The sequence below is a fragment of the Blastomyces dermatitidis genome (genome assembly GCF_000003525.1).
Source record: "Blastomyces dermatitidis ER-3 genomic scaffold supercont1.2, whole genome shotgun sequence".
Taxonomy (NCBI): domain Eukaryota; kingdom Fungi; phylum Ascomycota; class Eurotiomycetes; order Onygenales; family Ajellomycetaceae; genus Blastomyces; species Blastomyces dermatitidis.
Genome location: NW_025544775.1, coordinates 5,277,194 through 5,302,484, shown reverse-complemented (window position 1 = coordinate 5,302,484; position 25,291 = coordinate 5,277,194). Strand labels below are relative to the sequence as shown.

General features: G+C 47.6%; 7 protein-coding genes across 8 annotated transcripts; 1 reads left to right on the top strand and 6 right to left on the bottom strand.

Moving 5' to 3' along the window:
- Positions 1–217: 217 nt before the first annotated feature.
- Positions 218–2,925, bottom strand: BDCG_01957 (WD repeat protein). Its single transcript, XM_045417507.1, has 2 exons — positions 2,785–2,925; positions 218–2,625 (listed from the first exon to the last, which is right to left on the bottom strand). Exon 2 carries the CDS (start codon positions 2,450–2,452, stop codon positions 962–964), a length of 1,491 nt encoding a protein of 496 aa, XP_045274295.1. The 5' UTR covers positions 2,453–2,625; positions 2,785–2,925; the 3' UTR covers positions 218–961.
- A 30-nt stretch (positions 2,926–2,955) lies between these two features.
- BDCG_01956 (uncharacterized protein) lies at positions 2,956–7,410 on the bottom strand. The gene has a single exon (XM_045417506.1). The coding sequence runs from the start codon at positions 6,604–6,606 to the stop codon at positions 3,556–3,558; it is 3,051 nt and encodes a 1,016-aa protein (XP_045274294.1). The 5' UTR covers positions 6,607–7,410; the 3' UTR covers positions 2,956–3,555.
- A 79-nt stretch (positions 7,411–7,489) lies between these two features.
- On the bottom strand, positions 7,490–10,608 carry BDCG_01955 (uncharacterized protein). The gene is made up of 8 exons (XM_045417505.1): positions 10,230–10,608; positions 10,053–10,127; positions 9,772–9,950; positions 9,114–9,690; positions 8,953–9,007; positions 8,661–8,870; positions 8,442–8,581; positions 7,490–8,375 (listed from the first exon to the last, which is right to left on the bottom strand). Exons 1-8 carry the CDS (start codon positions 10,309–10,311, stop codon positions 7,753–7,755), a joined length of 1,941 nt encoding a protein of 646 aa, XP_045274293.1. The 5' UTR covers positions 10,312–10,608; the 3' UTR covers positions 7,490–7,752.
- A 417-nt stretch (positions 10,609–11,025) lies between these two features.
- On the bottom strand, positions 11,026–14,750 carry BDCG_01954 (uncharacterized protein; the record flags this gene model as incomplete). Its single annotated transcript, XM_045417504.1, has 6 exons — positions 13,286–14,750; positions 12,820–13,147; positions 12,564–12,766; positions 12,373–12,503; positions 12,014–12,261; positions 11,026–11,244 (listed from the first exon to the last, which is right to left on the bottom strand). Exons 1-6 carry the CDS (start codon positions 13,549–13,551, stop codon positions 11,026–11,028), a joined length of 1,395 nt encoding a protein of 464 aa, XP_045274292.1. The 5' UTR covers positions 13,552–14,750.
- Positions 14,751–15,262: 512 nt separating this feature from the next.
- On the bottom strand, positions 15,263–20,413 carry BDCG_01953 (2-oxoisovalerate dehydrogenase E1 component, beta subunit). The gene is made up of 3 exons (XM_045417503.1): positions 16,875–20,413; positions 16,236–16,801; positions 15,263–16,163 (listed from the first exon to the last, which is right to left on the bottom strand). Exons 1-3 carry the CDS (start codon positions 17,444–17,446, stop codon positions 16,126–16,128), a joined length of 1,176 nt encoding a protein of 391 aa, XP_045274291.1. The 5' UTR covers positions 17,447–20,413; the 3' UTR covers positions 15,263–16,125.
- Positions 17,743–23,852, top strand: BDCG_01952. 2 transcript variants are annotated; one of them, XM_045417501.1, is made up of 2 exons: positions 17,743–23,510; positions 23,580–23,852. In XM_045417501.1, exon 1 carries the CDS (start codon positions 17,884–17,886, stop codon positions 21,382–21,384), a length of 3,501 nt encoding a protein of 1,166 aa, XP_045274290.1. In that variant the 5' UTR covers positions 17,743–17,883; the 3' UTR covers positions 21,385–23,510; positions 23,580–23,852. The 2 variants fall into 2 exon arrangements, with proteins under 2 accessions (XP_045274290.1, XP_045279859.1); XM_045417502.1 differs by having other exon boundaries at positions 17,743–23,263; positions 23,580–23,603.
- BDCG_01951 (short-chain dehydrogenase/reductase) lies at positions 20,489–22,897 on the bottom strand. Its single transcript, XM_045417500.1, has 3 exons — positions 22,384–22,897; positions 21,801–22,171; positions 20,489–21,742 (listed from the first exon to the last, which is right to left on the bottom strand). Exons 1-3 carry the CDS (start codon positions 22,762–22,764, stop codon positions 21,706–21,708), a joined length of 789 nt encoding a protein of 262 aa, XP_045274289.1. The 5' UTR covers positions 22,765–22,897; the 3' UTR covers positions 20,489–21,705.
- Positions 23,853–25,291: the final 1,439 nt, after the last annotated feature.

Below are 25,291 nucleotides of genomic sequence, written 5' to 3'. Positions count from 1 at the left end.
AGAACGTCCTCACATCTATCTGGCCAGCCGAGCCAACAACCGAAAGGTTCTTATTCCTTAGAATACCACCCTCCTATCTACCTACCTACCTACCTATCCAACTGGCGCCTTTTGTCCCTATACTTCTTCCCCTTCAACCTTCAACTTCCTATCCATTTTATTCTACGCACTACCCCCTTCTTATCATCTACCAAAGATCATCATATTATATAATATATTCATGACCTTTTTGTTCACTTGATTTTTCTTTCTTTTCTTTTCTTTTCTTTTCTTTTTTGGGTTGCTAGGCTTATTATTACATGCAGGGTGTTCGGGAACCTTTTGTTAGAGCTCATCTTATATTTTGCTATGCATTCAGTTTGTGATTTCCACCATTTATAACGTCGTATTTTGGCGCTCTGTTTTTTTACTGGATACATACCTAGGCATATATCTTGATTCCACCTCGATATTATCTTCATGTCTTGTCTTGCTGCTATGCTTTTTTCCTAGCTCTGTGTCATTCTCGTACGAAGCAAGGTGTTGTTGTGCAGGGATATCTAGCTATTTCTTTAAGGTTTCTTGAATATTTCTGATGCATCGATTCATTTGAAAGAGATTTATTACGTGCGAAGTTCATCAGAATGCATAACATGCCTGGATGTAGAGCATGTGGGATTGATACAAATTCCCCCTTCTATCTAATTTGCCAATCGGGGGGAGCGGTGGAATGTGGAAACGTTTCCTAATCAGACATTAAAAAACAACATAGATTATAAGGATATATATAATCAATCAACGAATCCAAATCGCCCAGGACACATTTTTATGATCTATATAAGAACATAAAAAGTTATGCCCCAACTGATGCAAAATCCAATGGTGATCAAAACTCAGACCTGAAAATGTCAAAGGAGAGAGAGATGAACATAACAAAATACATATGCATGCATTAGTTATAGTCTATTGATCATCGTCATCATCATCTCTCCAACCTCCAAACCTTTACACAGCCATCATCACCCGTACTTATTAGCACCTCCTCCTCCTCCCCTTCCTTTCGCCCCCGATCAGCCCGCAGCGCCCAGCAAATATGATTAACCTCGTAAAGACCGTGTGCAGCATCGATCATAGCGAGGACATGCCATTCTGTTCGCGGGTTAGTTGCGTGTTCTGGTTGTGGCTGTGCTTCTTGGCCCTTTGCCTGCGTAATATCATCATCATTCTTCTCTATATTATCTGCTGGCGACGAGGGGGTATCCATATCTGCATTCGCATCTGTGGCTGTAGATTCCCCCGCGGCCTTCTCCACATTCACAAATCGCTCCTGGTATACTACGATCCTCCCATCGGCGCCTGTCGACGCGATCAGCCCGCTCCGCTTGCTCCATGCAACGGAGTAGACTGATAGATCGTGCCGCGATGGTAACTGCGACTGCTCAAGCCACTTTTCGTCAGTATCGGCGGGGCGGATTATGCTGGGCATTGATGAGGGGCCGGTGTTTTGGCCGGTTGTAGGAGGGCGAGTTTGCTTATCCCATATGCGAATCGTGCGGTCGTCGGAGCAGGAGACTAGCCGGGGACCGGCAAGTGTACGCCGTTCAATCCATTGTTTCCGGCGCGTTTCTGTTATATCGGCGTCTTCTTCTCTTCCTCCATCTTCACTATCACCACTTGCAGAAACAGGAACAGTACACCCCGCCTCACCAGACTCCCACTCGACACACCACACCGTACCCTCATGACCCCGTAGACACGCCACCTGGCCCCAATCATCAATATCCTCCCTCCACAACCGGACCGTATCATCATAACTCGCACTCGCCAAACACTCCTCAGTCGGATGCCAGCTTACCCACTTCACATCGCCCGTATGCTCCTGCATAACCGCGACGGTCTCAAAGTTATTATCGCCATCGTCCAGATCCTCCCAGATCCAGATAGACTTGTCGCGCGAGCAGGTAGCCAGCAGGGCGCCGGCGGGGGACCAGGAGAGGGATTTCACCTCGCTGTCGTGCCCGTCTAGAAGGACGGCGAAGCGCCATTCCTCGTCGTCCTCTTCTTCGTTGTTGGAGTGGGCGTCGGCGTCGGCGTCGGCGTAGGCGTTGCTGTCATTGCTTCCGGCTCCGGCACCAGCCTCCACCACAGCCATCCGATCATCATCACCTCCACGCCCGTATCCATCCCACCGCCTCCATACGCCGACTGTCGCGTCAAAACTCCCCGTCGCCAACACGCTCTCGCCTTTTACGAGAGGTTTCCATGCACAGCTGCGCACGCTGCGCTTGTGGCCGCCAGATATCGTCGAGAGTAAGGTGAAGTTCTGCAGTGAGTAGATGCGGACGGTTTTGTCGGCACTGCAGGTTGCGACGAAAGGGAGGCGCGGGTGCGGGGCTGTGAGCCAGGTCCGTTCGAGAGAGGGCGGGGTGAGAGGGGAGAGGAGGGTTATAGCTGGAGATGGGATCGTAGGCATTTTTGAAGGGTGTCTGAGGTGGTGGTGGAGAGTGGAGGGGGAAACAGGAAGCGAGGGGGAGGGGGGGGTGGGAGAGGCAGGACGGACTGTCAGGACGGAGGTGTTGAAATCGTCCCTGTTGCGGCTGTTCCTCTGAGTTATAGAATTATATTGAGTTAGGCCATACGGCTAGCCTGTGTTTTAGAATATTAATACGTATATAAAACCACGCAGGTACATATTATCCTGACAAGAACCCTTCGCAAAATCACCTCCCCTCCCTCTCCCCCGCCTGCCCCAGTAATACCGAATTCCCAAGATAAAGAGGAGAAAGCAAAGGTAGTTCAACTCACCTGCCCGTATAAACAGAGTAATTTAATTCGAAGTCCACAATTCCCACAAACATCCGCAATTTAAAATGGAAGACAAACCAAAACTAAATTGCAAAAACAAAAAAAAAAGTGATGTTTCTTCCCGCGGGGCGGAGGTGGAAATTTCCCGATGTGGCTTGATCGAGTTTAGCTAGATCAGATAACTTAAGCGCGATGATGTCACTGCCAGCACATTATTCTAATCTTTTTAAAAAAAAACATTGATTCAAAATAAATATAACATATCTAGATAAAAATCATACACTCAATAGATTATTCAAAGATACGTATATAGGAAAAACAAAAAAAAGAATTTCACCACTCGCCAATATGTTGTTTGCAACCTGGTTATATTATCCAAAAAAAAGGGTGATCTGAATTCCTCTCAACGCTCATTACCACACGTTAAAAAGGTGACAATAGGGGGAAGAAAGAAAGATGGAAATAAAAAGCAAAGAAATATGCTAAAAGACATGCATGTCTGAATTGATGGAGAAGGGCCTGAACATGAGAAACAGTGAGAAGTAAAAAAAACCATTAAAGGTAAGAATAAAAATAACGCAACATGGGTGGTGAGAAAGACACACCAGACCCACCGTCTCTAGTAAAAAAAAAAAAAGAAAAAAAGCAAAACCGGCATTATCATATGAAAACCGACCCCGAAACCGGTGCATCTAAAAAAACACCCAGCCAAATCTACAATCCATGCGATGCCTCTATCACGCATAACACATAACCCTCATCACTACTCACTCATCGCTCATTCTCATCCTTCCCCCCCTCGCCCTCGCCTTCACCCTCGCCCCCGCCCTCCCCGTCCTCCCTCTCACTCCAAATCCCCTCATAAACCATCCCATGACACAACCAATCTACCTCCCTAACCTTCCCCAAGCTCTCCACAATCTTGCCCACCTCGCTCACAAACTCCGGCATGCCCGCGGCCGCCAGACTCTGGCTCGCCGTCGCCGTGGTCCGCACCCGCTCGCTGGCGCTCGACGCGCTGAGGCGCGCGAGGACATGTGCTCGGAGCCGGGAGAGCATGAGTTTCGTCACGGGGTCGGTGAAACAGCCTGCATTTGCGGTATTGGTGGTGGTGTTGTTATTGTATGCGTCTGAGCCTGATGATGATGAGGGGGAGAAATGAGAGGAAGGTAGTAATGCGATTGTATCTGGTGAGATTGAGGCAGCTGAGGAAGCTGAGGCGGTAGCTGTGGCCGTGGCCGTGATGGATGCTGCCGTCGCGGGGCTAAGGACACGTTTGATGGTGGAGAATAGCTGTGCCCGCGTTGATGCGGGCATGGCATGTGAGGACTCAAGGATCGACTGGACGCGTTCGGGTTTTATGTCGTTGAAATCAAGAGCCATGATCCGCTCTGCTTCGCTCTTCCACTGGGACCGGACATCGCGTTTAAGGAGGTTCTTGGCACTTAGAAGGATCGAGGCGGTGGCTGCGATTTTGAAGGCGCGTGAGCGTAGTTGGTCGAGGCGTCCGCGATCCATATCTAGGGTTTCGGGAATGAGTTCGGGACGTAGATGTCTGTTGCTTAAGACTAGGTCGACGAGGCCCTGTGCGTAGATTTTGGCTACAGGTGGCTTGTAATCCGAGTTCAGATTGTCTGGGTCACGTTTCTTCATGTCTTCGATGATGGCGTTGCGGTTCACACGCCAAAATGCCCGCGTCTTCTCGAGAGTAATAACCCCTTCTTGCAGAAGTGTTGAAAACACACGCTGTTCGTATCCGGGACCTTCCTGGATCAGCTGCGGAGCCGCAACATGGAGCAGGAAATTGGTATGATCCAAGGATAAAAGGTCAATGATACCCATCAATCTCGCGAGGCGGTCAATTGCATCGCCCGAAGTGTCAGTAGCAAAGGCCTTGACATCAGGGTCGCGGTATGGAGCACAGAGCTTTGGAAGAATATTGCTCATGAAATCGAAAAATGCATCATACGAGAATGTGCCTGCATTGCACTGGTTTTCAATATATTTCGGGTCGAGCACCTCGCTGATCAAAACATGTAGCGAATTCCCAGGCTTCAGTGAACGAAGCAACCTGTCCTGAATGACGCTGGCCATCGCGACCGTCCACGTAGTCCCCAATCCTTTAGCAACATCTTTCCTCATCATGTCGCACATAAGATTCATGATCTGGCGTCGTATATCCGTATACGGGCCTTGATCGATTTTGTACTCCCGGTTGATCAAAAGCTCATGCACAAGCGCTCTGTTATCCGGCAGGGCCGTCAAGGCCTTCGCAAAACGATCACGGGGGGTCATCTCCTGCTGATCCAATTGGGCTAAAGCGATTTGGTCTGCGGCGGAGAATGATTCACAGATAGGCGACTGGGCAGACTCTGGGAGCAGCTCCGCAGACGACGGAGGCACACTTGCGGCGCGGGGGATAGCCTGTTGCGAAGACCCGTTTTTCATCTTGTCCCGCTTAGATTTCCTCAAAGCTTGCTTCACCATCGCCATTGCCTTTTCAGGACCTGCCAGTCTCTTAAGACGTGCAAGCAACAAAATTTGATTCTGGCGGATGCCTTGCTGGTAATCATCAGCAACACCTCCCTCACGGTCATCTTTGACCGTCTGCCAGATAAGCTCCAGCTCGATGAATTGAGCTAACATAATTTCTATCAAGACTGAGGAATCGTGGGTCTTCCAGGCGTGAAATGCAGAAAAGAAAGTATTGTAGGACTCCGACAATGCCTGGAGATCGGCGGCAAGCGAGGCAGGCCACACCCCAATAGCTGATAATTGAGAAATAACCTGCTCGAAAATGACGAGCAAATCCCGACCTTTTGCGATAAGATCCTGCTCTTGCTCTCCATTGCTGCTAAGAACTTGTGCCGGATGGGCCAATATCAAATAGCTGCTAAGGAATGTACGGACAGCGCCACGTTCACCCATCGCGCCCCCTTCTGTATCCTGCAAACCGCACAGGCGCAGAACCTTGGCCGTCACAACCAAGAGTTTCTCCGCAGACAGCAAAGCCCCAACCTCATCAAAACTCAAAGCGCGGATCCGCTCCAGGGAAAGGTCAACCTCTCGAAATTCCTTGATAACAGTGCGCGCATAGTGATTGCGCCATGCCCGCTGAATAATCCGCGAAGCACTAGTCCGGCTCATCTGCTTAATGGACGCCTTGGCCAGCCTCTTCTCCTCAGCTGCGGCAAGACTCGTAGTCCGTGGCCGTCGGGTATTTTGCTGATAAAGCAGCCTTCTCTTCTCTGCCTCTGCAAATTTCTCCGCCATCTCCAATCGCTGCCTAGCATGCTCTGCCGCCTTCCGCTCCTTCATATCCTCAGCTTTCTTCTTTGCTCTTCGCACCTCCTCCTCGCATTTGGCCGTAATTTCAGCCAGCAACTTCTCACGCGCCTGCTTGGCAGCCAAAGCCCTTTCCTCCCGCAATATATGTTTGGACTCGTTCTTGGCAAGCGCCGCGCGCAGCCGGACCTTTTCCGCATGTGCTGCGCGGTCAGCAAGGCGCGCTTTACGAGATTCGATGATGGACGCACGGCGTAGGTGTTGCGCAACATGGTCACTGTGCGGGCCCCCGTGGGACGAGATATTCGAGTGCAACGAGGATATCGAGCTGCGGCGGGAGGAAGTGGCAGACGCGCGCCGACGGCCGCTTGACTTTTGATAGAAACGTGCGGCGAGCTTAGCTGGTAAGGCGAGGGATGTGTTCGCGTCGCCTGACGACATGTCTACGTCGCCTTCATTGGTAGTGGCGGTTGACGAGGTCGCTTGGGCTGTATCGGGCAGATGCATTTCCAGGTCGGAATTCCGCCGGACAATCATAGGTAACGGTAATGCGAGTGGGGAAGGGTAATTCCAAAATGGTAAAGCCTTGGTTGAATAATGATATTTTCAAGTAAGAGGAAAATAAAACAAGCAAGCAACAAAATAAAAATCGGGTAGGCGGTTTTGCTTTCCCAAGGCTTCCAACAAGGTCAGAGTTGACAAACTGTGGCCGTTGCGTTCCAGGTGCTTGGATAAAAGAATCAACAAACAGCAATAGCCTCGCAAGCGCAAGGGGCGACGATTTAGAATTCGACGGAACAAGCTGACGAATGGAGGTCCTAGGTAATAATAGATGGCACAGGCGTCCGTAAGCGGTTTCAGAGCCGCTGGGATCGAGCGGAATGGTGAAACGAGAAGACGTCGATGGGCGGAAAACAAGGACTGGCAGTGGAACGGCGGATCTAATAAGAGGCACGAAAAGAAAGAATAAAAGTAGTCGACAGCCGGCAGAGGTAATGGGGTTGCTTGTCGAATACACCGTAAGTAAGCAACGATGTTAAGGAGAGGACAAAGAAGAAGAGGAAGAAGAGGAAGAAGTTGTAACTAGCTGCAACGAAGGAGGAAGAGGAAAGAAAGAAAGTTGGATGAAGTCAGGTCACATGCTGGGAGGCCAATGGGGAAGTTAGTTACTTGATTGGTACTTACACTGCCCATATATTCCAGAGCAAAGATACAGGTAGCTACCAGGTACTCCTCATTTCTTTTGGCGGGGATCTGAAACAATCCTGGACCAAGATTAGTTTGCTCTAAAATATCCTTGGAAAATGGATGACGACTGGGCTTCTTACCTCAGGCGGGAATACGGGTGCTGGTTGGTTGTTGTGCGGCGGCGAGTTTAACTACGCTGTTAACTAATCTATCGCGCGGGCTAAGAATAGGCTGACGCTAGAAATGTAGATATGATCGATGTTGCATAGCTCTAGACACTATCCAAGTCTATTTCCGTTTTATTGGTGGAATTACAATGTATTCAAATTGTAGATAATATAACTACTCTCTATGGCCGGGGGCGGGGGCGAATTTTATATGCCTCTCAACCATATCTACAAAGCCGCGAAAATATCCAAAACCACCGACATCCATCTAAAAAAACCAAAACCTATAACTACATACCAATATTTTTTTTAAAAAAAGGAGATCAGATCACAATCTCGCGCCCTCCAAAATACCCACAGGAACCTCCACAACTTTATCACGCACATAATCCGCAAACCCCTTCCCCAAACAATCCAGCTTCGTCGAACTACTCACCCCACGGCCCAAAATCCCATAAATCACAAAATGCACCGCCCACAACCGCGGGAACTCAACCCGCTCGATGAAATACCCATCATCATCCTCACCCAGCAACTCCCGCATCTTCTCCCGGCTCATGAAGCTCCGGAACCAGTCCCACTGGCCCGCTGACCGCACGAAGATGCCAAAGTTGATATTGGCTCCCTTATCTCCCGATCGTGCGAGGGCGATGTCGCCTAGGCGCATGCGGGTCGTGGGGCCGAGGGTGCTTATGGCTATTGGGGAGACGGTGTTGTAGTTCTTCCGTGCCTCGAGGGCTTCGAAGGCGGGAGGGTGGCCAGCGGCGATTGATGAGGTGGTAGTTGCGGTTTCTTGGCTGCTCCCCCCGCCACCACCACCACCACTACTACTACGGCTTGGGGTGAGAATATTTACGGTTTCTTTGAGGGAATGCTGGCGGTACAGAGCTGGGTAAAAGGCGAGGTAAGGGCGTGGCAGGGCAGTTCGTTGGTCGAGGGAGAGATGGAAGCCTTAACCCAGGGTCAGCGTTAACTCACTGATTAGGTTATCTTGAAGCAATCTTGTTCCGTAGTTACCTGAAAAGTGCTGCATGGCAAATTCGCCCATGACCATCGGCACCGCCATGACGGTGTCTGCATCCTCGGCCTGCGTAAATACACGACAGTAGGTCGTGCTCTTAAACTGGCTGGAAGGATTCGCAGCCGGGGTCCCAAGCCTGCACTCCCAGTTTCGTCAGACAAGATCTCAAAGACATATATATATAATACGGTCTAAATTAGATAGGAAGAACTGACACTTGAAATTCCAAAAAATGGAATTTATCTGCAGTAAGACCCCTCTTTGCCAGTCCAAATCGCATCTGTTTCTCGAAAAGCTCCCATTTCTTATCGGTGCCATAGCCTGTCGCGTTTATGAGAAGCTGAGATTCGAACCCCCCTCGGTAGAATATTGCTAGTTTTGTCGTGGGAGGTGGCGGGCCACCGGTTACACCAGAAACTCGTACCCTGTTGGTTTTATATGAGTCATGAAGCTGTATCCTTAATAATGGCGGGGAGGTGATGGAATGTTAATAATGTATCTACTTACCGATCTTTTCCTACGGCCTCAATTGAGATGTTCTGTGTATATGCCTTGACGTCACCTAAACGCCATTGTCGTTGTTAATTTCCCCGAAAATCCCGAAAATAGAAAAGAAAAAAAAAGGGGGAGGGGGGGTTAGTTGAGAGCAGGGGAGGAAAAAAGCTTACTATTAAGATAAACATCTCCCTGCAGCTCATACAAAAACTGACACTTAACCACATCCACATTCACAAGCCCCTTCGTCCCTTCATGCTTTGTAACCACACAACTCCCCCCAGCATCCACCTCCACAATCCCAAACGGCAAATCCACAAATCTATCGAGATCATACTCCGAGAAGCCCGAGAAATTCGACCCGGTCACGTACGCCGAGCATTCAATGAGGTGGCCCGCAATCAATGCCCCGGCTAGCGCGTCATAGTACGTCTCCTTCCATCCGTGCCAATACCATGCGGCGCCGATTACGGGGGAGGCATCTGCGACACGTCCACAAATTATGATATCGGCGCCTGCTTCCAGGCCCTTGACGATTGCGCGGGCGCCGAGGTATGTGTTTGCGGAAACGACTGGTTTACCCTGGGTGTCCAGGAGATCGTTGGTGTGCGCCTGCGTCTGGATTTCCGGGTTGTTGGAGTCGAGATGGGCGGGCAGTGTGCCTGTCTTTGCGAGGCTGTCCCGTACCTCGTCGAGGAGGTTGTCGCCGGCGACGTAGGCGACTTTTAGGTCATAGCCTCGGCTGCTTACCTAGCCATAACCTCAGTATTTCGGGGGTTCTTGTCTCAAATAAAAAGGGGGTTGGGGGCGGGGGGGAAAGCAACCGCTTACCAGCTTCTGGGTTTGAACAGCCAAACCACGAGGGTTCAAAGCGCCCCCGTTGATAACTATTTTGATCCGCTTAGCCGCGATAGCGTCCATCGATTGCTGGATCCCATCCCATGCATACGGATCATATCCAGGATGCTGTCCGGCCGCCATCGCCTCCGCATGTTCGGCCAGGTTCATTTCTAAATCATCACATAAGTATTTAAGTAGATGATTCTCTCCCTCTTCCGAACAAACAGAAACGGGAAAAGGCCTTTTTTAATTTTAATCCTTCAACTACACACCTGCAAGATAATCTCCCGTAATGAAATCCACATCCCCAAGCGTTGCCTGCCGCAGCATTTGATATCCGGGATCGCCTGTGCACGTGGTATATTTATTAGCCTAAATTGTTTTTTGAAATAGACGATATATAAGGTATAAACAGTAGAGAGAGAAAGATAGAAAAAAAGAAGACCAACCTCGAGCTCCCGAGCAATTCGCAATGCGAACGGGCCGCTGCCCCTTCGTTGCCCATCTCGAGGAAGCTGCATTGTTCCGCATCTTTATCTGTCCTCTCCTCAATATTCAATGTTTTTATATATATTTCCCCTTTCCAATTTCCCAAGGGAACAAAAATGAGCGGTACCGTACCAGCAGAGAACAGAATCGAGGGAGCAACTCAGTAGCGTATACGGATGAAAAGCCCGCCATTATGAAATCAATCATATCGGGCGAAACTTTTCATTTTATCTCTATTCATTTTCATTTTTTCCCCCTCCATTATTCTCGGATCATATCCGGGGGAAATCTTAGCCTCCCCCCCCCCCCCCCGGGACCCCAGGCCCCTCTCCTGGTGGGTTGTGCAGCTTGTAGCCAAACACTGGGAACCTCGGCCTCAATATATAGCTTGCTCTTTGGCAGCCAGCCAACCAGCCCCTTTGAATAATAGTAATAATGAACACGGCGTTTGCGGGCAGCTTTTTTTCCTCAACGCCTCCCAGCCGACCCGACCTGACCGCCTCGGCTATGATTGGCAACTTTAACTTTGAAGTGGGGAGGGGAGAATGAACAATGCGGAGGCGGAGAGAGAAGCAGGAAGCAATAAAATAGTTCGGGGCTCCGCCGCTCCGCCGGCTTCCCCTTTGGAAGTGTGGGAGATAATGTACATGTACATGTACCTAGGTAGTTTCATTATCTGCTAGGGCTGGGGATGTTGAGCATGGATGTGGTCGGTACACTTCTCAAGTATGGCAGGGCTTTTTTGCCCCTCCTCAATCATTTTGGCGCAGAGCTTTGCGAATTGAATGTATGGTGGGGCATCTGTGTCGTTTGGAAACGACAACAGTTTCCAGCTAGATTGTGAATCTTGGTAGTTGTGAGGTTGTCGATGAGTCGTCCTTTATCAGAGATCTTCCCATGAGGACGGTCATGGTCATGGTTTGGCAGGGAATGTTTGGCAGGGAGTGCAAGGGCCGAGGGGGTCTTGGTGGCACACTAAAAATAAGAACAAATAATAAAAAATACAAATAATCAAGAAATACATGCACTAGCTGTGACCCAGCTTGTAGAATTGCTTTATTATGAAAAATATCTCAAAGCAACATTTTCTCACTTTTATCAGAAAGTAATCAAACCTTCTTTGCATTCGGTGATTGCACAAATTTAAGAGACATTATTGATAAGTGTATGATCTCTAATTTACTTTATCTACTCTGTACTGTCTATCTTAACACTCAATCATGTACTTACCTCTGTCTGATACAGTTAAATTCAGATACATAGCTAGCAGTGATGCAGACAAGTGACTTTGTATGGGTAATTCACAGTTCTGAGTGGGATCTGAGAGACAATCTCATGAATACAACAGATGATTAATAGAAAGGTCCAAGAGGTTGCACATATGCTATGTTCATATACATATAGAACCACTGGTGAGAGACGGAGAGTGGGAGTACGGTACTGACATTCATAAAGATCCTATTTCTACTACCTCTGAGAGCCGCGAAAAAGGTCATAAATCCCACACTCCTCATGGTTAACACAGATACTTCCAAATATTTTGCCTCCTAAAGCCAATGAAAACCTGGTATCAAGGGGGGAAACTTTAGTAGTAGCAACTTTCTTCGGCTTGCCGCTTGCGAGCTTTTCATGAGGTTGGCAAAGATCAGCCAAAGCGCCTGTCGGTCCCGTGTTCATATCGCCACTTCTCACGCATCTAGCGCATCCATTTCCGCGCGACTTCCATAGCGATTATAGGACTCACCTCAAACCACTCGCGGTGTGCTTCTCCACAGTCCGCGCAATTCCCTTCCCGTTTCCGCTGCTCCTTCAATTCCGCATGCACAAGGCCTTCGACGCGGAAGATGTGTTTTGACGGGTAGTAAGTTCTGCTTCCTCTGTTCATCTGCTGCATCTTGTTTGGGAAATAGACCTCTAGTTTGGTACCACATTGCTTTTCCCATCGCTGGAGCCGTTTGCTTATGTCTTTTGTCATGCCGATCTTCAGGTGCTCTAAGTTTCTGGGTTGCTAGTAAATCTATATGAAATCCTCTCTATTATTATCTTTATTGTTCTTAAACGGGCTCATAATTTTCTTTTCTAGGCATTGACTCGAGGATATACCTTCTTGGCATTTCGGTCGGTACGGCGTGAAGTTTTGTAACTGGGGAATTGGTCGGCTTATGGCTGTCGGGGGTCCGGTCATGGCCTTCGGTTTGCGTGTTCCTGAGACGGAGCCCGTGTTTACAGCAGAGCTACTGGCCACTAGCTAATCTCCCGGTTTCGTGCTCTGAGCGTGCCGTGATTTTCCAAACTTTTCGTTCAACTCCTTTATAGCCATTTTCTTATGCGTTGTGCGAAGTGACGAGCCAATCAATGTTTCTATCCATTGGAGAATATCACACGATGGAACAGTCTTCAGGGGTTCCAGGCGGGCATCCCCTTCTTGGATATTTCCTTTTTGGCGCTTGAGGGAGCGCCTATTTCCCCCCTTATAGCTGGTGCGACGCAGCGCCCACTGCCCACTGTCAATCTTTGATCAATGTCGGAGGGAATAATTTTGGCAAGTACCTCACTGGTTGCTTTCACATTGGACAGAGTTTTTGGCACCGGCACTGGCATAGCTAATGGTGAACCTGCTGAGGAATTGGTTTTACTGGAACTAGAAGATTGACTCTTGAAATCCCAGCCCTTTTTTCTGAAATTGGTATCAATGCAGTCACTCTCCAGAATTGGAGAATCCCGCTTTATTAATTCCTGGCTTTCAGGTGTTGAAAACTCTTGTTCACTCAGTCGAGTTCGCTTTAAATTCCGAGCTCTCTCGTTTATGCGGCTCTCCCTCAACTGCAGGAAATTTTCTACCAACAGAAGCTCCTGTTCACTGACTGTAGCATGAACCCTAAATTTTCGCTTTAAGGTCCATTTTCGAGTCTCAGACAGCTTGCGCTTTTGACTTTCCTGAGCATCACGCCCTTTGGGCGACGGTTATCTGACTCCTCAAGTTTCGGAACGGTGTCTTGTAGCGATGAATTTATACTTCGAGGAGAGAATCGTCCACCCTGTGCTTCGAAAGCTGAAGATCAGATTTTCAGTTGCGGGTGGAGAATACTGGTACATTTTGTCCTCCTGGGCATCAAGCCTGGTGGGCGTCCATGCCCAGTCGTCAGCAGCTCTTGTGTTGGTCTCATGAATTCCTTCTCCTGTTACCAAGCAGCGTACTTGGTGTTGGACAGGAAAGAAGGTCACATCGACGAGTGGACAACCGTTCAGGGGTTGGGCTGTCCCAACCATATTCAGTAGCATCGGTGCTTACAGAATTTTGCTGGCTGAATATGTTCGCTTCCCTTCCTTCTGGTGTTCTCGGCGGAGTGCTTTCCAGAGAAGAAAAGGTCTCCTCTGTATCCGGCTCATCTCCATTAAGAACAGGGGAGAAGTTAGCTTTTGTAGGTGTCTGAGGTTCAGCCAGGTGATGATATGTTCGATTGCCATATTTCGTATTCGAATGGGTTAAAGTATGTACTGCACATACAACATTTGGTTTTCAGTGTGAAAAAAAGGGGGACTGGAAACTTGAACCCCGAGCTGGGGAAGGCGCCAGCAATATGAGCATTGCCCCTCCATGCCGCGACAGGACCAACTAGATCATAGCGCGCAGGAATAACAAGACAAGGAATACGCGCCGCTAACGCGGAACCTAAAAATGTGGTTCATCAAAAGAGCCATTAGGGAATGTACTACTAGCCTCGCTAGGACATCACTGATAGCCCTAGATAGATTTTGAAGGCAATTCGTCCCTGTTTCTTGACTGCAAAGCGTGCAATGAAACTTGCCCTCTCCTCCTGTGTTTTGAAATCACAGAGTTTGAAATGTTAGTTACTATTTCTGCCTCAGGAGAAACAATCATCAGCCACTCTGCATGAAATCTCTGCATTGCCTTGATGGTGGGCACGAGGCTATCCCCGCATATCAATCCATGTCAATGCTGCGCCGCAGGAACGCTCGTAGGCGCCACACAACTTCATGGGGAAAGAAAAAAGAAAAGAAAGCATAGAGAAATAGTTCTTCAACTTCATAAAGGATGCTGTGCCTCTGAAGTAGCTTGTGATCTGGACTCCTAACTTCTTGTGATGAGAGGAGAGAAGAAAGGAGGGCCTGATGAGATTATGAATACTTGAGTATGTTTAGCTCTGGCACAATCGGGGTTCCTTTGATACTTATCATCCATCCTATGATAAATATCATCTGGGTCAACTCTGCTCGAGTGTTCCAAGTGGAGTTGCCGCGGGCCGTCTTAGTCACCATTAGCATTATAAGTCATCGGGTCCGTGCACGCTGCTACAACCCCTGCCATTAGCCGCGCAGTCTCAAGGCTGAAGCATTTTGCCTGCGCTTGCTCATTGCAAAGTCATTGGAGGACAACTCTTTCTTTTCACATGAGTGGCTGGTGAGCAGTGATAACTGAAACCCTGTGCATTTGAAGAGTGATTGCTACTGACAGTTTTGCAGACACTGTTTCAAAAAAAAAAAAAAAAAAAAAAAAAAAAAAAAAAAAAAAAAAAAAAAAAAAAAAAAGCACTTTCATGCAATTATATGCGCAGCCAACATATATATGTACAGAGTAGTTATGGAGTTATGGAGAGTGCAGGTGGGACACAGCTGGAGCTGAACTCAATCAATCATATCTCCCAGGCTGACATAACAAGTTTGTTCTACTCATCATCACAGTATGGCATCTGTTTACTCTCCAAGATCTTCTCAGCACAGACAACTCTCCCTTCTCAATCATTGTATTGTATCCAACTTACCACCACCACCACCACAGCGTCTCAGCCCGAATCGTGCACATTCTTATCCCCCTTCACTTTCACACTGCCTCCTGTCACATCCTCCTCCTCCTCCTTCTCCTCCTTCCTCTCTCCCTTCCCCTCTGCACTCAATCCCTTCACATTCTCCCCTCCGCACCCAGCACAAAGAATTACGTATATACTGAGAGATTGTGGGGTGAAGCTCATAGCTTAAAGCCAAGACTGACTAAACCATATATAATAATATACTAACTACATTAGGACTAGTGAAATTGGTGCGTGATTATAAAATCAGTATTATGTGGAATTAGGCCTTTACACTGAAAAAACAATAAAAGCCATTTGACAAGTCACTATAGACTGCCGTATGTCCGCGTTCTTGGCGCCCAGGAAATCCCGATGCTCATGTTTATTTTCTGATCACCGGCAATCACAGTGCTTTTTTGTACTGGGTGGACTGGTCTCGACAGCATTTTTCCCATGGGCTACCTTGATTGTCACCTGCAATCGTTAAATTTTCAGAGCCCATGGTCATACGCGTACTAAGCAGATAGAATGATCCGGTATGCACGTCGAGTGGTGATCTACTCCGTACATAGGAAATAATTGCATAATTCGTCACATTCGCCTACTAAAAATAACTTGTAGAAATTAGAGATCTATACACTACCTAGCATATCTAAGTATATATCCCATTGCTCTATTATCTAGGCTACAAGTTTAAACAACTATGTATAGATCTTTGGACCAAACCACGCATCTCTTCAGGAAAGTGTTCATAAAAGTTTAGCAAACGAAGCTGTTATATAAAATATAGATTCAACAAGGCAAAGTGGCCTGGAGAGATGATGGGCGTAAAGTGAATATATCAAGCGGAAAAAGCTAGTTTGAATGGCCCAGAATATTGAACCTTTGCATAGTGCAGACGTGAGCACCCGGGAGGAAAAGCGCCTCCAGGCAAAACCATGGGGCTGCTCGGAAAAAGGCAGAAAACACTCCTCCAAAGCGTTCTGCCACTGCATTCAGCGGCCTTTTAAATGGGTGGGTGCACATAGCCATAAGTGCTCAGAAATTAGTACTCGAGAGTCTTCTTAATCGCATCGAAGATCCCTATTAGGCGCGCCATGTTAGTAAACCAACCGAGATAATACCACATCTTTGCGGAAATGAATGTTCACTTACTTGCAACGTCAGGCATATTAAACCTCTCGTAGATCAAGCCTGGATGAATATCCCATCCAGTAACACGGCTGACAGGGGCCTCTAGGCTCAAGAATGCGCCTTCTTGGATGGTGGCGGCCACTTCTGCTCCAATACCGGCGTTCAGCATACTTTCATGCACAACAATTGCCCGTCCAGTTTTCCGGACACTCTCTAGGATTGTGGGCCGGTCCCAAGGATAAAGGGTGCGAAGGTCTATAAGTTCAATGTTGACACCCTTGAAAGCTTTCTCAGCTGCTTCAATTGCCGCGGAACAGAGGTAAAGAGGTTGTCCATATGATATTATTGTTAGATCTTTCCCTGGTTTGATTACGTCGGCCTTGTCAAGTGGGAGGGTATATGCTTCGGTAGGGACATGTTCCACTGCTGCTCGGTATAAGATCTTGGGTTCCATGAACACTACAGGGTCATTGCATTCGAGAATGGAAGATAACAAAAGTCCCTTCGCTTGAGTGGGTGATCGTGGCATGACAACTCGTAGACCTGGGATGTGAGTAAAAAGAGATTCCGGAGACTGAGAATGGTACCTTCAATTGTCGAGCTATGTTAGCTAGTTGATACCAATTTACTGGCGAGGGCAGAGAATTGAGAATTTCATACAAAGCACCATGCCCTACACCTCCGCAAGGCATTCGCACCACGAGTCCGCCAACATGGCTCCCCGTTGCTCCCTCCCTATATCGGAATTTGGCAGCTTCGTTGACGAGCTGGTCAAAGGCAGGGTACACATAGTCCGCAAACTGGATTTCCGCCACAGGTTTCATCCCTTCGGCAGCAGCACCAATTGCAAATCCAACAATTCCCTGCTCTGTCAGGGGGGTGTTGAATACTCTCTCAGCCCCAAACTCGGTTTGTAAATCCACAGAGCAGCGGAATACTCCTCCAAAGGCAACATCTTCCCCAAACAATAGGACCTGGTCTGAAGCTGACAGGGCAGTCCGGAGGGCTGAATTAATAGACTGGTAAAGGTTTATTCGTTTCGTAGCTCCACTTTTTGGTAATTCTGTAGAGGAGGGTAATGTGGACGGGGAGTGATGTAGGAGCGAAGTTGTGCCATAGTTGATCGGCAAATTAAGATGTGCTGAAGGGGAGGGAGCGTGTGTTGAGTACAGGCGTTGACGGCACAATGGGCTTAGCAGCCTTCGTGCAGCGTTATGGGAAAATGCTACCATTTTCTAACAATATGAGGAATTAAAGAGTGAAGAAAGAAGACGGTCGGTCATCTTGTCTGGGGGGCTGCGGATGTTTCTGTCCTGGTGGTTATAAACAGCCAACGGCTCCCAGCTGTTTGCCGAGCGGGTATCCCGTGACCTCCGCCGAAGATAGCCGTGTGTACGGAGTACTTTTCAACGCCAAGCCCGGCTGTCCATTTTTGTTTCGGCATTCCAACGGATAATCATATAATCCGTAACTAGCGAAGTTGAGAGATAAAGTCACATGGCTTCGCGCCTTTTCTGCTGGTGGCGCAGGCGACAGTGACTCGGCGCGCCCCAACCTGCAAAAGCTCTCCAAAAAATGGCCGCACTTACCATGGCGTCATAGCAAACTGCTGAAATGCGTAACTACCTGTGTGGCCCCGAACTGATGCAAAGTCCGCGGTCCATTCATCATGGGTGTTACCGGCCTCTGGACAGTGGTCAAACCATGCGCTAGGCCTATCAAGATAGAAACGTTGAACCGAAAGCGGCTTGCGGTTGATGCATCGATATGGATATACCAGTTTCTAAAGGCAGTGCGCGATCGGGAAGGAAACGCGCTTCGGAACGCTCATATCGTCGGCTTCTTCCAGCGAATATGCAAGTTACTCTACTTCGGTATCAAACCTGTTTTCGTCTTCGATGGGGGTGCGCCAGCCCTGAAGCGACAGACAATTGTGTCCAGGAAGCAAAGAAGAGAAGGAAGAAGAGAAGATGCAGCTAGAACTGCTGGAAAGCTTTTGGCTGTTCAAATCCAGAGAAAAGCCGAGGAAGCAGAGTTGCAGAGGCGCACGAGGGTTGACAACAATGAAGCTGAGGAGCCCCTCCCGGAGAATTTGGTGTATGTGGATGAACTAAATATGACGCCTAAAGAAAGACAAAAGAACCGGCATTTCCGCAAACAGGATGCTTATCATCTTCCTGACCTGGATGTTTCTCTTGCTGAGATGGGTGCCCCGAACGATCCTCGGATCATGTCCCAGGAAGAACTCGAGGAATATGCACGTCAGTTCCACTCGGGGGAAGATATTAGCCTGTATGACTTTTCGAAGATCGACTTTAATAGTCCGTTTTTCCTCAGCTTGCCTCCCAGTGATCGCTATAATATTCTGAATGCAGCAAGGTTAAGGAGTAGGCTTCGGATGGGCTACTCGAAAGAGCAACTGGATACTATGTTTCCGGACAGAATGGCTTTCTCGAGATTCCAAATTGAACGAGTGAAAGAGCGGAATGACCTAACGCAGAGATTGATGCATCTTAGCGGTATGACCGAGGATGACTCTTTATACGGGATAGGCAGTAGCGCTAGAATCGCTGGCGAGAGAGGCAAGGAGTATGTACTGGTTAAAAATAACGGAGTGGAGGGAGGTTGGGCTTTAGGGGTGTTGGGAAACAGGGACGAGGGTCAGCGTAACAAACCCATTGATGTTGAAGAGTACGGGGAGCAATTATTGTCTGATGAGAATAATGTCCTAGAAGATGACGATGAGGAATTTGAGGATGTTCCTATTGAGGGACTCAACAGGTTGCCCAAGCTACCTGTATTTGACAAAGGTGCCTTCGATAAGGCTCTTAACGAGCACGCTAGGGAAATTGCAGACCGCGCAACGGATCAGATATACGATGTATCCTTCGACCAGACTAACGCAAAACATGACCCTCTCTTTGTTCCAGAAATATCTCAAAGCACGAAGGATCAGGATACACTTTTTGAAGACTCGGAATGTCAAGATTATTCTGACAACGACGATATCCGACTGGCAATCCAAATGTCTTTGGAATCGCCCAACGACGAAAACATTCTTAACTTAAATGGGCCATCGGGGCCTAGCAGCAACGAGGAACCTACTAAGAAGGCAATTGATCATGACGACCCCGAGGATATTACCGATGACGAGGATATGAATTTTTTTGCCGCATTGTCCAAGTCTAAAGCGATGAATATGGGATCCTCTACCCCAATTCCCAATCCCTTCGACGGACCACTACCCTTTGAATCTTTGAAAATTAGCAAGCCAACTACTTCACGCACCGTCCCCAAAGCGGATGGCGAGGCTGGTGGTTTTGAGAAAACCACGCCGAAAGCCCAGAAGACAGCCCAGCCCCTACCACCATGGTTCGGCGCCATACTTGCAGAGAAACCCTTTATTGATCAAGAAATCGATGACCAATTCGGTGGTGTTGATTCTAACAATCGTGTAAGACAACGCGATAATATTCTTGGAAAAGCCAAAGAGGTGGAAGTTATCAATGTTGATGAGGATGTTTCTCAGGGGAATAAGACAATCGATGTTGAGACCCTAGGTGGAGATACCCAGGGGCATAGCGCTCCTGCTCCCGTCAAGGACTCTAATTCCAGAACCTCACCATCAACGGTCTCTAGTCGCGAAGCCACTCCGAACACTCCGTCTAAACCTGCCCACGAGCACATGGAAAAAGAGGATACAGCTGAGCCAAAGGCTGATAAATTTAACTCCGTCAAGCATGATAATGAACAATCTTACGAGTCGGAACCTACAGATGACGAGACCAATTCCAAAAATATTGTACAGAACGAGAAATCCCACCCCGAAATGAAAGTGCAGCGGGCGGTTTTATCTCCAAGCCCAGAATTCGAGGATGTAGAAATTGCCCACCCTCCCGAGGCGGCGCAGACAACAACAGACGTTTATGATGCCTCGAATTATACAGCGCAACACCACGATTCTACACGTTATTATGATGATGGTGACGATTTTTCAGACCCCGAGGACGATGAATTAATGCACCAGCTGCAAAAGGAAGCCGAAGAACATGCTCGATTTGCATCTACTCTTAATTCTAAAAGCCAGGCAGAAAATGCATTCAATTATGAGCAGGAATTGAGACAGCTACGTTCGCAGCAAAAGAAAGACCGACGGGACGCTGATGAAGTCTCGCACATTATGGTTTCAGAGTGTCAAGAATTGCTTAGACTTTTCGGGCTTCCCTACATCACTGCTCCTATGGAAGCAGAAGCTCAATGTGCGGAGCTGTTGTCATTGGGCTTGGTGGACGGCGTTGTGACTGACGATAGCGATATTTTCCTGTTCGGCGGTACTCGTGTTTACAAGAACATGTTCAACACCGTCAAGTTTGTGGAATGCTATCTTAGCAACGACCTCGAAAAGGAATATAATCTGGATCGCAGCAAGCTGATTCAGTTTGCTCACTTGCTGGGGAGTGACTATACTGAAGGAATACCTGGCGTAGGCCCCGTTACTGCTCTTGAAATCCTCACGGAATTTCCGACTTTGGAAGACTTTAGGGATTGGTGGTCTCAAGTGCAAATGGGTGCTAAACTCCCAGAGGACAGCCACTCTGCTTTTCGCAAAAAGTTCAAGAAAAATGTTACGAAGCTATTCCTCCCTCCAGGGTTTCCTGACAAACGTATCGATTCCGCATATCTTGAACCTGAGGTAGATTCTGATCCCTCAGCATTCCAATGGGGCGTGCCTGACCTTAATGCTCTACGCCAGTTTTTAATGTCTACTATCGGATGGAGTCAAGAGAGGACGGATGAGGTGCTTGTTCCAGTGATTCGTGATATGAATCGTAGAGAACAGGAGGGCACTCAATCGAATATCACCAACTTCTTCCAGGGGCCTTTAGGGGCGGGCGCGTTTGCTCCACATCGACGACCGGATGGGAGAAGCAGGATGGAGAGGGCGTTCAACAGATTAAAACACCAAGCTCAAACAAAGCAGCAGGGCATTGGGCCGCGTTCGGATGATGGGGATCCCTCTGGTTCCAACCCTTCAGTAAATCGGGGGCCTGGCAAAAGATCTCCAGATGATGGTCTCGATGCTTCTAATGAGCGTGAATCTCCCGGTGATAATGAGAGTGAGAAGACAACTCGCAAGACATCAAAGAAGCGTAAAACGACGAAAGCATGACATTACTATGAGATATGACTTGAATGATTTTGAATGATAAATTTATGCAAGTATACCAGCATATTTTTGCTGAGCTTAAGTTACCGAGCGTGTACAGAATGACTCGGATCTTGTATATATACAGAAAGATAGATCTAGCAAGAAATGTAAGAAAATGGACATACAGTCTGAGCGCGGCTCGGGCGAAACCGACAATGCGTCCGGTATCCTACTAGAGGAACCTTTTGCGTGGTTCCAAACCTGACTCCGCGATCACACACCGTCAAAACAGCATAGATTAGCCAATCCAATGCACTGCACTAGCATCCAAAATCGATTCGATCACTCTTGAAAAGCTGCCAGTTCCGGACAGTTCCAGCTAATTCAGTGTTAGCACGTTCAGTACTTCCCTGGTATATAGGTGAAGCTACACTTACGTGAGGAACTTTCCGCTCAACCCTCCCGGAGCATCAAGCGCAAGCCTCGCAATAACATGTCCCGGTTGCTCCGGTTTGAGCAACTTGCCTTCCTTGTGAGCATCAACGAACCTCCGCCCTTGTACGGGCCCTAGGACGTCTATGTGTTTCTCTCGAAGCTCCTCTTGCATCTGCGTATCGACCATCCCTGGTCGGATGGAGATGGATGTGATGTCGGGCTCTTCCAGCGCGAGGGTCATGTTGAGATGATTCAGAGCTGCCTTGGTGGAGCCGTATAATCCCCAGCCCGTCGTTGCCGATGTCGCCGCACCGGATGAGGTGAAGATTACTTTACCATGAGTTTTGCGCAAGTGTGGGATTGCGGCTTTTAGCTGTATATCGGTAGAGTTAGAACGTAAGGTATTTGTAAATTCATTTCAAACCAGACCTTCCCTTCCTTTTTTTTTTTTTTTTCATTTGTAAAATATCCCCCAGTTGTAAGACCACAGCCCGCACCACCCGCAAACTCGAATCGCAGACAAAACCATCACCCCCAAAATAAAAATAAAAAAAATAAAAAAAATAAAATTCAAAAGACACTCACAAACCCAAGTACACTAATAAAATTAACTTCAACCCCCTCCCTCCATTCCTTCAACTCACAATCCACCAGCCGCGTCACAGGCCCCAACGTTCCGTGATTAAGCACCAGCCCGTCCAGTCTTCCAAATGTCTTTATGGCCACCTCAACCGCCCGCTCAGGTAGCGACGGAGATGGCGGGGAGGATGAATGTGGCCCGGCGACATCGCCCGTGAGGATCACCACGCGGTTAGCACCGTATTGCTCCTGTAGTTGCTGGAGGGGTTGCTGTGAGCGGGCGAGGAGGATTAAATTGTGGGAGGCCGGGAGACGAAGTAGGTAGTGGGCCACTGCGAGGCCGATGCCGCGTGAGCCGCCAGTGACGATTATGGTTTTTGACGACATCTGTTATGTTATATTATATGTTGAAGTGGTCTTTTATCCTTTATTGGCGAAGGAGGGGCTCTTCTTTTGTGCTCGGTTCATCCGATTTGTCCGCGAACACTTTGAGGCTCCAGATAAGATAAGATAAGATAAGATAAGATAAGATAATCCGCTATGTGTAATGTACTTAACAGTAGTAGTACAGTAACTACAGCGTATGGCAGGACAATTTTACTTGAACCACAGTACATTGCTTTTTGTGATATTAGCCTGACTTACTTGCTATATTCACTCACACGAACGAGTGCTGCCCTTGCTCACAGCAGGCTGTTCCGTTATCATTATCATTAGTTTGTGCCTTGCTGAGCCCGGCAGGATATATTATATATTCGTATACTCCTCCATACCGGATTGAACTCTTAAGAGATTCCCTCAAGGGATGAAATATACAAAACTCTTAGGTGACCGGAGGGAGGTGGTGAATTCATTATTATCGGAATAATCTCCCCCTGCTGGCAAAGTATGATAATTCTTGCACTGTTTCCTGCGCGGGGGGGGGGGAGGGGGGAGAACTTACAGTTTGAAGCCCTCCCGAGGTTCGAAGTCACTTATGTATCTGTTTGGTTAACATATGCAAAATTATGGACATTTTTACATATCATTATTACATCGATTTCTATATGCAGGTGGTACCGATGCCAATCATATTCTTATCTGCTTGTATCTGCATTGAAAGTGAAGCCTAACAGATTACTTTGATTTAGACTGTGAGCTCTATGGATAGCTTTCTCTCTCCTTTGACCAGGTGCTAATTTAATTGAAAACGCGTCTAACAGAGCTACTCTTGAAATGCCACAATCTTTCTCTGTCCGAGTTGAACTATCCAGCCAGCTTAATTCTAAAATCCCAGTGAAGGAGGAGATAACGAACTTCGAATGGCAACATTGAATATATGAGCCAATCAATCCTTGAGACTCCAAAGTCCCCTGAACTCTAGACGATATGTAGCAGAGATAGCTGCATCCATGTCTGAGAGCAAAGCATATTTTTGTTGTGCTTCTTGCTATTTTATCTCCAAAGTCTGCTCATCGGTTAAATAATGCAATCACGAACCACAGAGCCGTGCAGGTGGTAGTGGTGCTGAATCCCTGGCTTAAGAAAGTAATGCCAGACCATTCAACGGAAATGGGTAAAGACTCAGAAAATATCGGCCGCGTGGCAGGAAATAATTATTATACAGTAAGCCGTGATCTCTTCATTGACAAACACCAATAATAGCCTGGAGGTACTGTACGGAGTACATACATGTAGTTAAGGATATCTGAACCGCGTGAGATTTTGGCTGATTCCTCCTGCAGTTAGCAAAGGAGTCGTGGAAACACTCACAACTCCTGACTGAAGATTACGAACTTCTTAAGAAACATGGCCCATGTCAAGTTGCATGCAAAAGTTGCAGTTGTCCATGTACTCCTTACGCTGGCCACAGTCTTCTTGTTGTTCTCAGTCGCTGATTATGAGCCACATGCTGAATTCCTCCGACACCACTGAATTTCTTTCGTTTCTTGCATTCTCAGGGGATATGCTCCTCGTCTATATCCTATGCTCTTGATTTTGTTTGTATCGTACTTCTATAGAGGGTACATGGAGCAATCATATCTTGTCACTAAGCTGGGTGTACTGTAGAGACAGGTTATCGATGTACTACATACATGTACATGTACATGTACATATACATTTAATAATTATTACATAAGTCCTGTACGACTCTATAAGCTCTCAGATACCGCTCCTGCTTGTTGTTTCTTCAGGGCCCGTCTGCAATTCCAGAAGAACCCTTATTTTTTTTATTTTTTTTTTGTGTCGGTACGGAAGACTAATTTGCCTCCTGAATTCTAGCACTGCACTGGAGGGACCCTGCAGCGCTAGAAGAAAGCCCTAAATATGCTACAGGCGCAAACTATTTCCACTTTCGTACAGTTCATGCTAAATAGAACGGGGTCTGTCTGTAATTTTGATTTTGTATTGATTCTGTATATATTACAAATAAATTACCTATCCAATTCAGATTCAGATTATGTAATAAACAGGTTTAACAGTGGTCTAACCATATAAGGAAGGTTGTATGGCGCTAAGCTCATGACAGTGGCTTATAATGACTTACTCTAAATACGCCCCCAAATGCCAATTTTACGTGAAGCTAAACTGTATAAGGTAGGCCGTTACTAGTGAGCAAATACTCCCAGTATGTGCATTTTCCTTGTACTGTACTGCAAATGTACTGTACAGCATCTCCAGGTGTTTACACGGCATTCTGAACCTGATTTTTCTCCCTTTGACACTTTCAAGGAAAACCATTGTCTAGGACTATCAGATGAATGCAGATGCGTATTAAAAACAAGATGAAGCTTCTGACCCCGCTGACCGTTTGCCGCTGGTCTCGGTCCAATGCCTCCATGAGTTCGTAGCCAACTTGATATTCCCGCCCATCTAAAGACTAAAAGAGCAGGCAGGGATTGAGCTTACATTCAATCAATCCCACTCATTCTTG

Excerpts from the sequence above, each read along its gene's own strand:
- BDCG_01953 (XM_045417503.1), bottom strand. The coding sequence starts at position 17,446 with ATGGTAGCATTTTCCCATAACGCTGCACGAAGGCTGCTAAGCCCATTG. Across the intron at positions 16,802-16,874 it reads GGTGTAGGGCATGGTGCTTT|GTACCATTCTCAGTCTCCGG; the intron begins GTATGAAATTCT and ends CGACAATTGAAG. Across the intron at positions 16,164-16,235 it reads TAATATGCCTGACGTTGCAA|GGATCTTCGATGCGATTAAG; the intron begins GTAAGTGAACAT and ends CGCGCCTAATAG.
- BDCG_01956 (XM_045417506.1), bottom strand. The coding sequence starts at position 6,606 with ATGATTGTCCGGCGGAATTCCGACCTGGAAATGCATCTGCCCGATACA.
- BDCG_01951 (XM_045417500.1), bottom strand. The coding sequence starts at position 22,764 with ATGTCGTCAAAAACCATAATCGTCACTGGCGGCTCACGCGGCATCGGC. Across the intron at positions 22,172-22,383 it reads TTATTAGTGTACTTGGGTTT|CTAAAAGCCGCAATCCCACA; the intron begins GTGAGTGTCTTT and ends ACCGATATACAG. Across the intron at positions 21,743-21,800 it reads TTGAGCGGAAAGTTCCTCAC|CTGGAACTGTCCGGAACTGG; the intron begins GTAAGTGTAGCT and ends ACACTGAATTAG.
- BDCG_01952 (XM_045417501.1), top strand. The coding sequence starts at position 17,884 with ATGGGTGTTACCGGCCTCTGGACAGTGGTCAAACCATGCGCTAGGCCT.
- BDCG_01957 (XM_045417507.1), bottom strand. The coding sequence starts at position 2,452 with ATGCCTACGATCCCATCTCCAGCTATAACCCTCCTCTCCCCTCTCACC.
- BDCG_01955 (XM_045417505.1), bottom strand. The coding sequence starts at position 10,311 with ATGCGGAACAATGCAGCTTCCTCGAGATGGGCAACGAAGGGGCAGCGG. Across the intron at positions 9,691-9,771 it reads CTGTTCAAACCCAGAAGCTG|GTAAGCAGCCGAGGCTATGA; the intron begins GTAAGCGGTTGC and ends GGTTATGGCTAG. Across the intron at positions 9,008-9,113 it reads GGGAGATGTTTATCTTAATA|GTGACGTCAAGGCATATACA; the intron begins GTAAGCTTTTTT and ends AATGGCGTTTAG.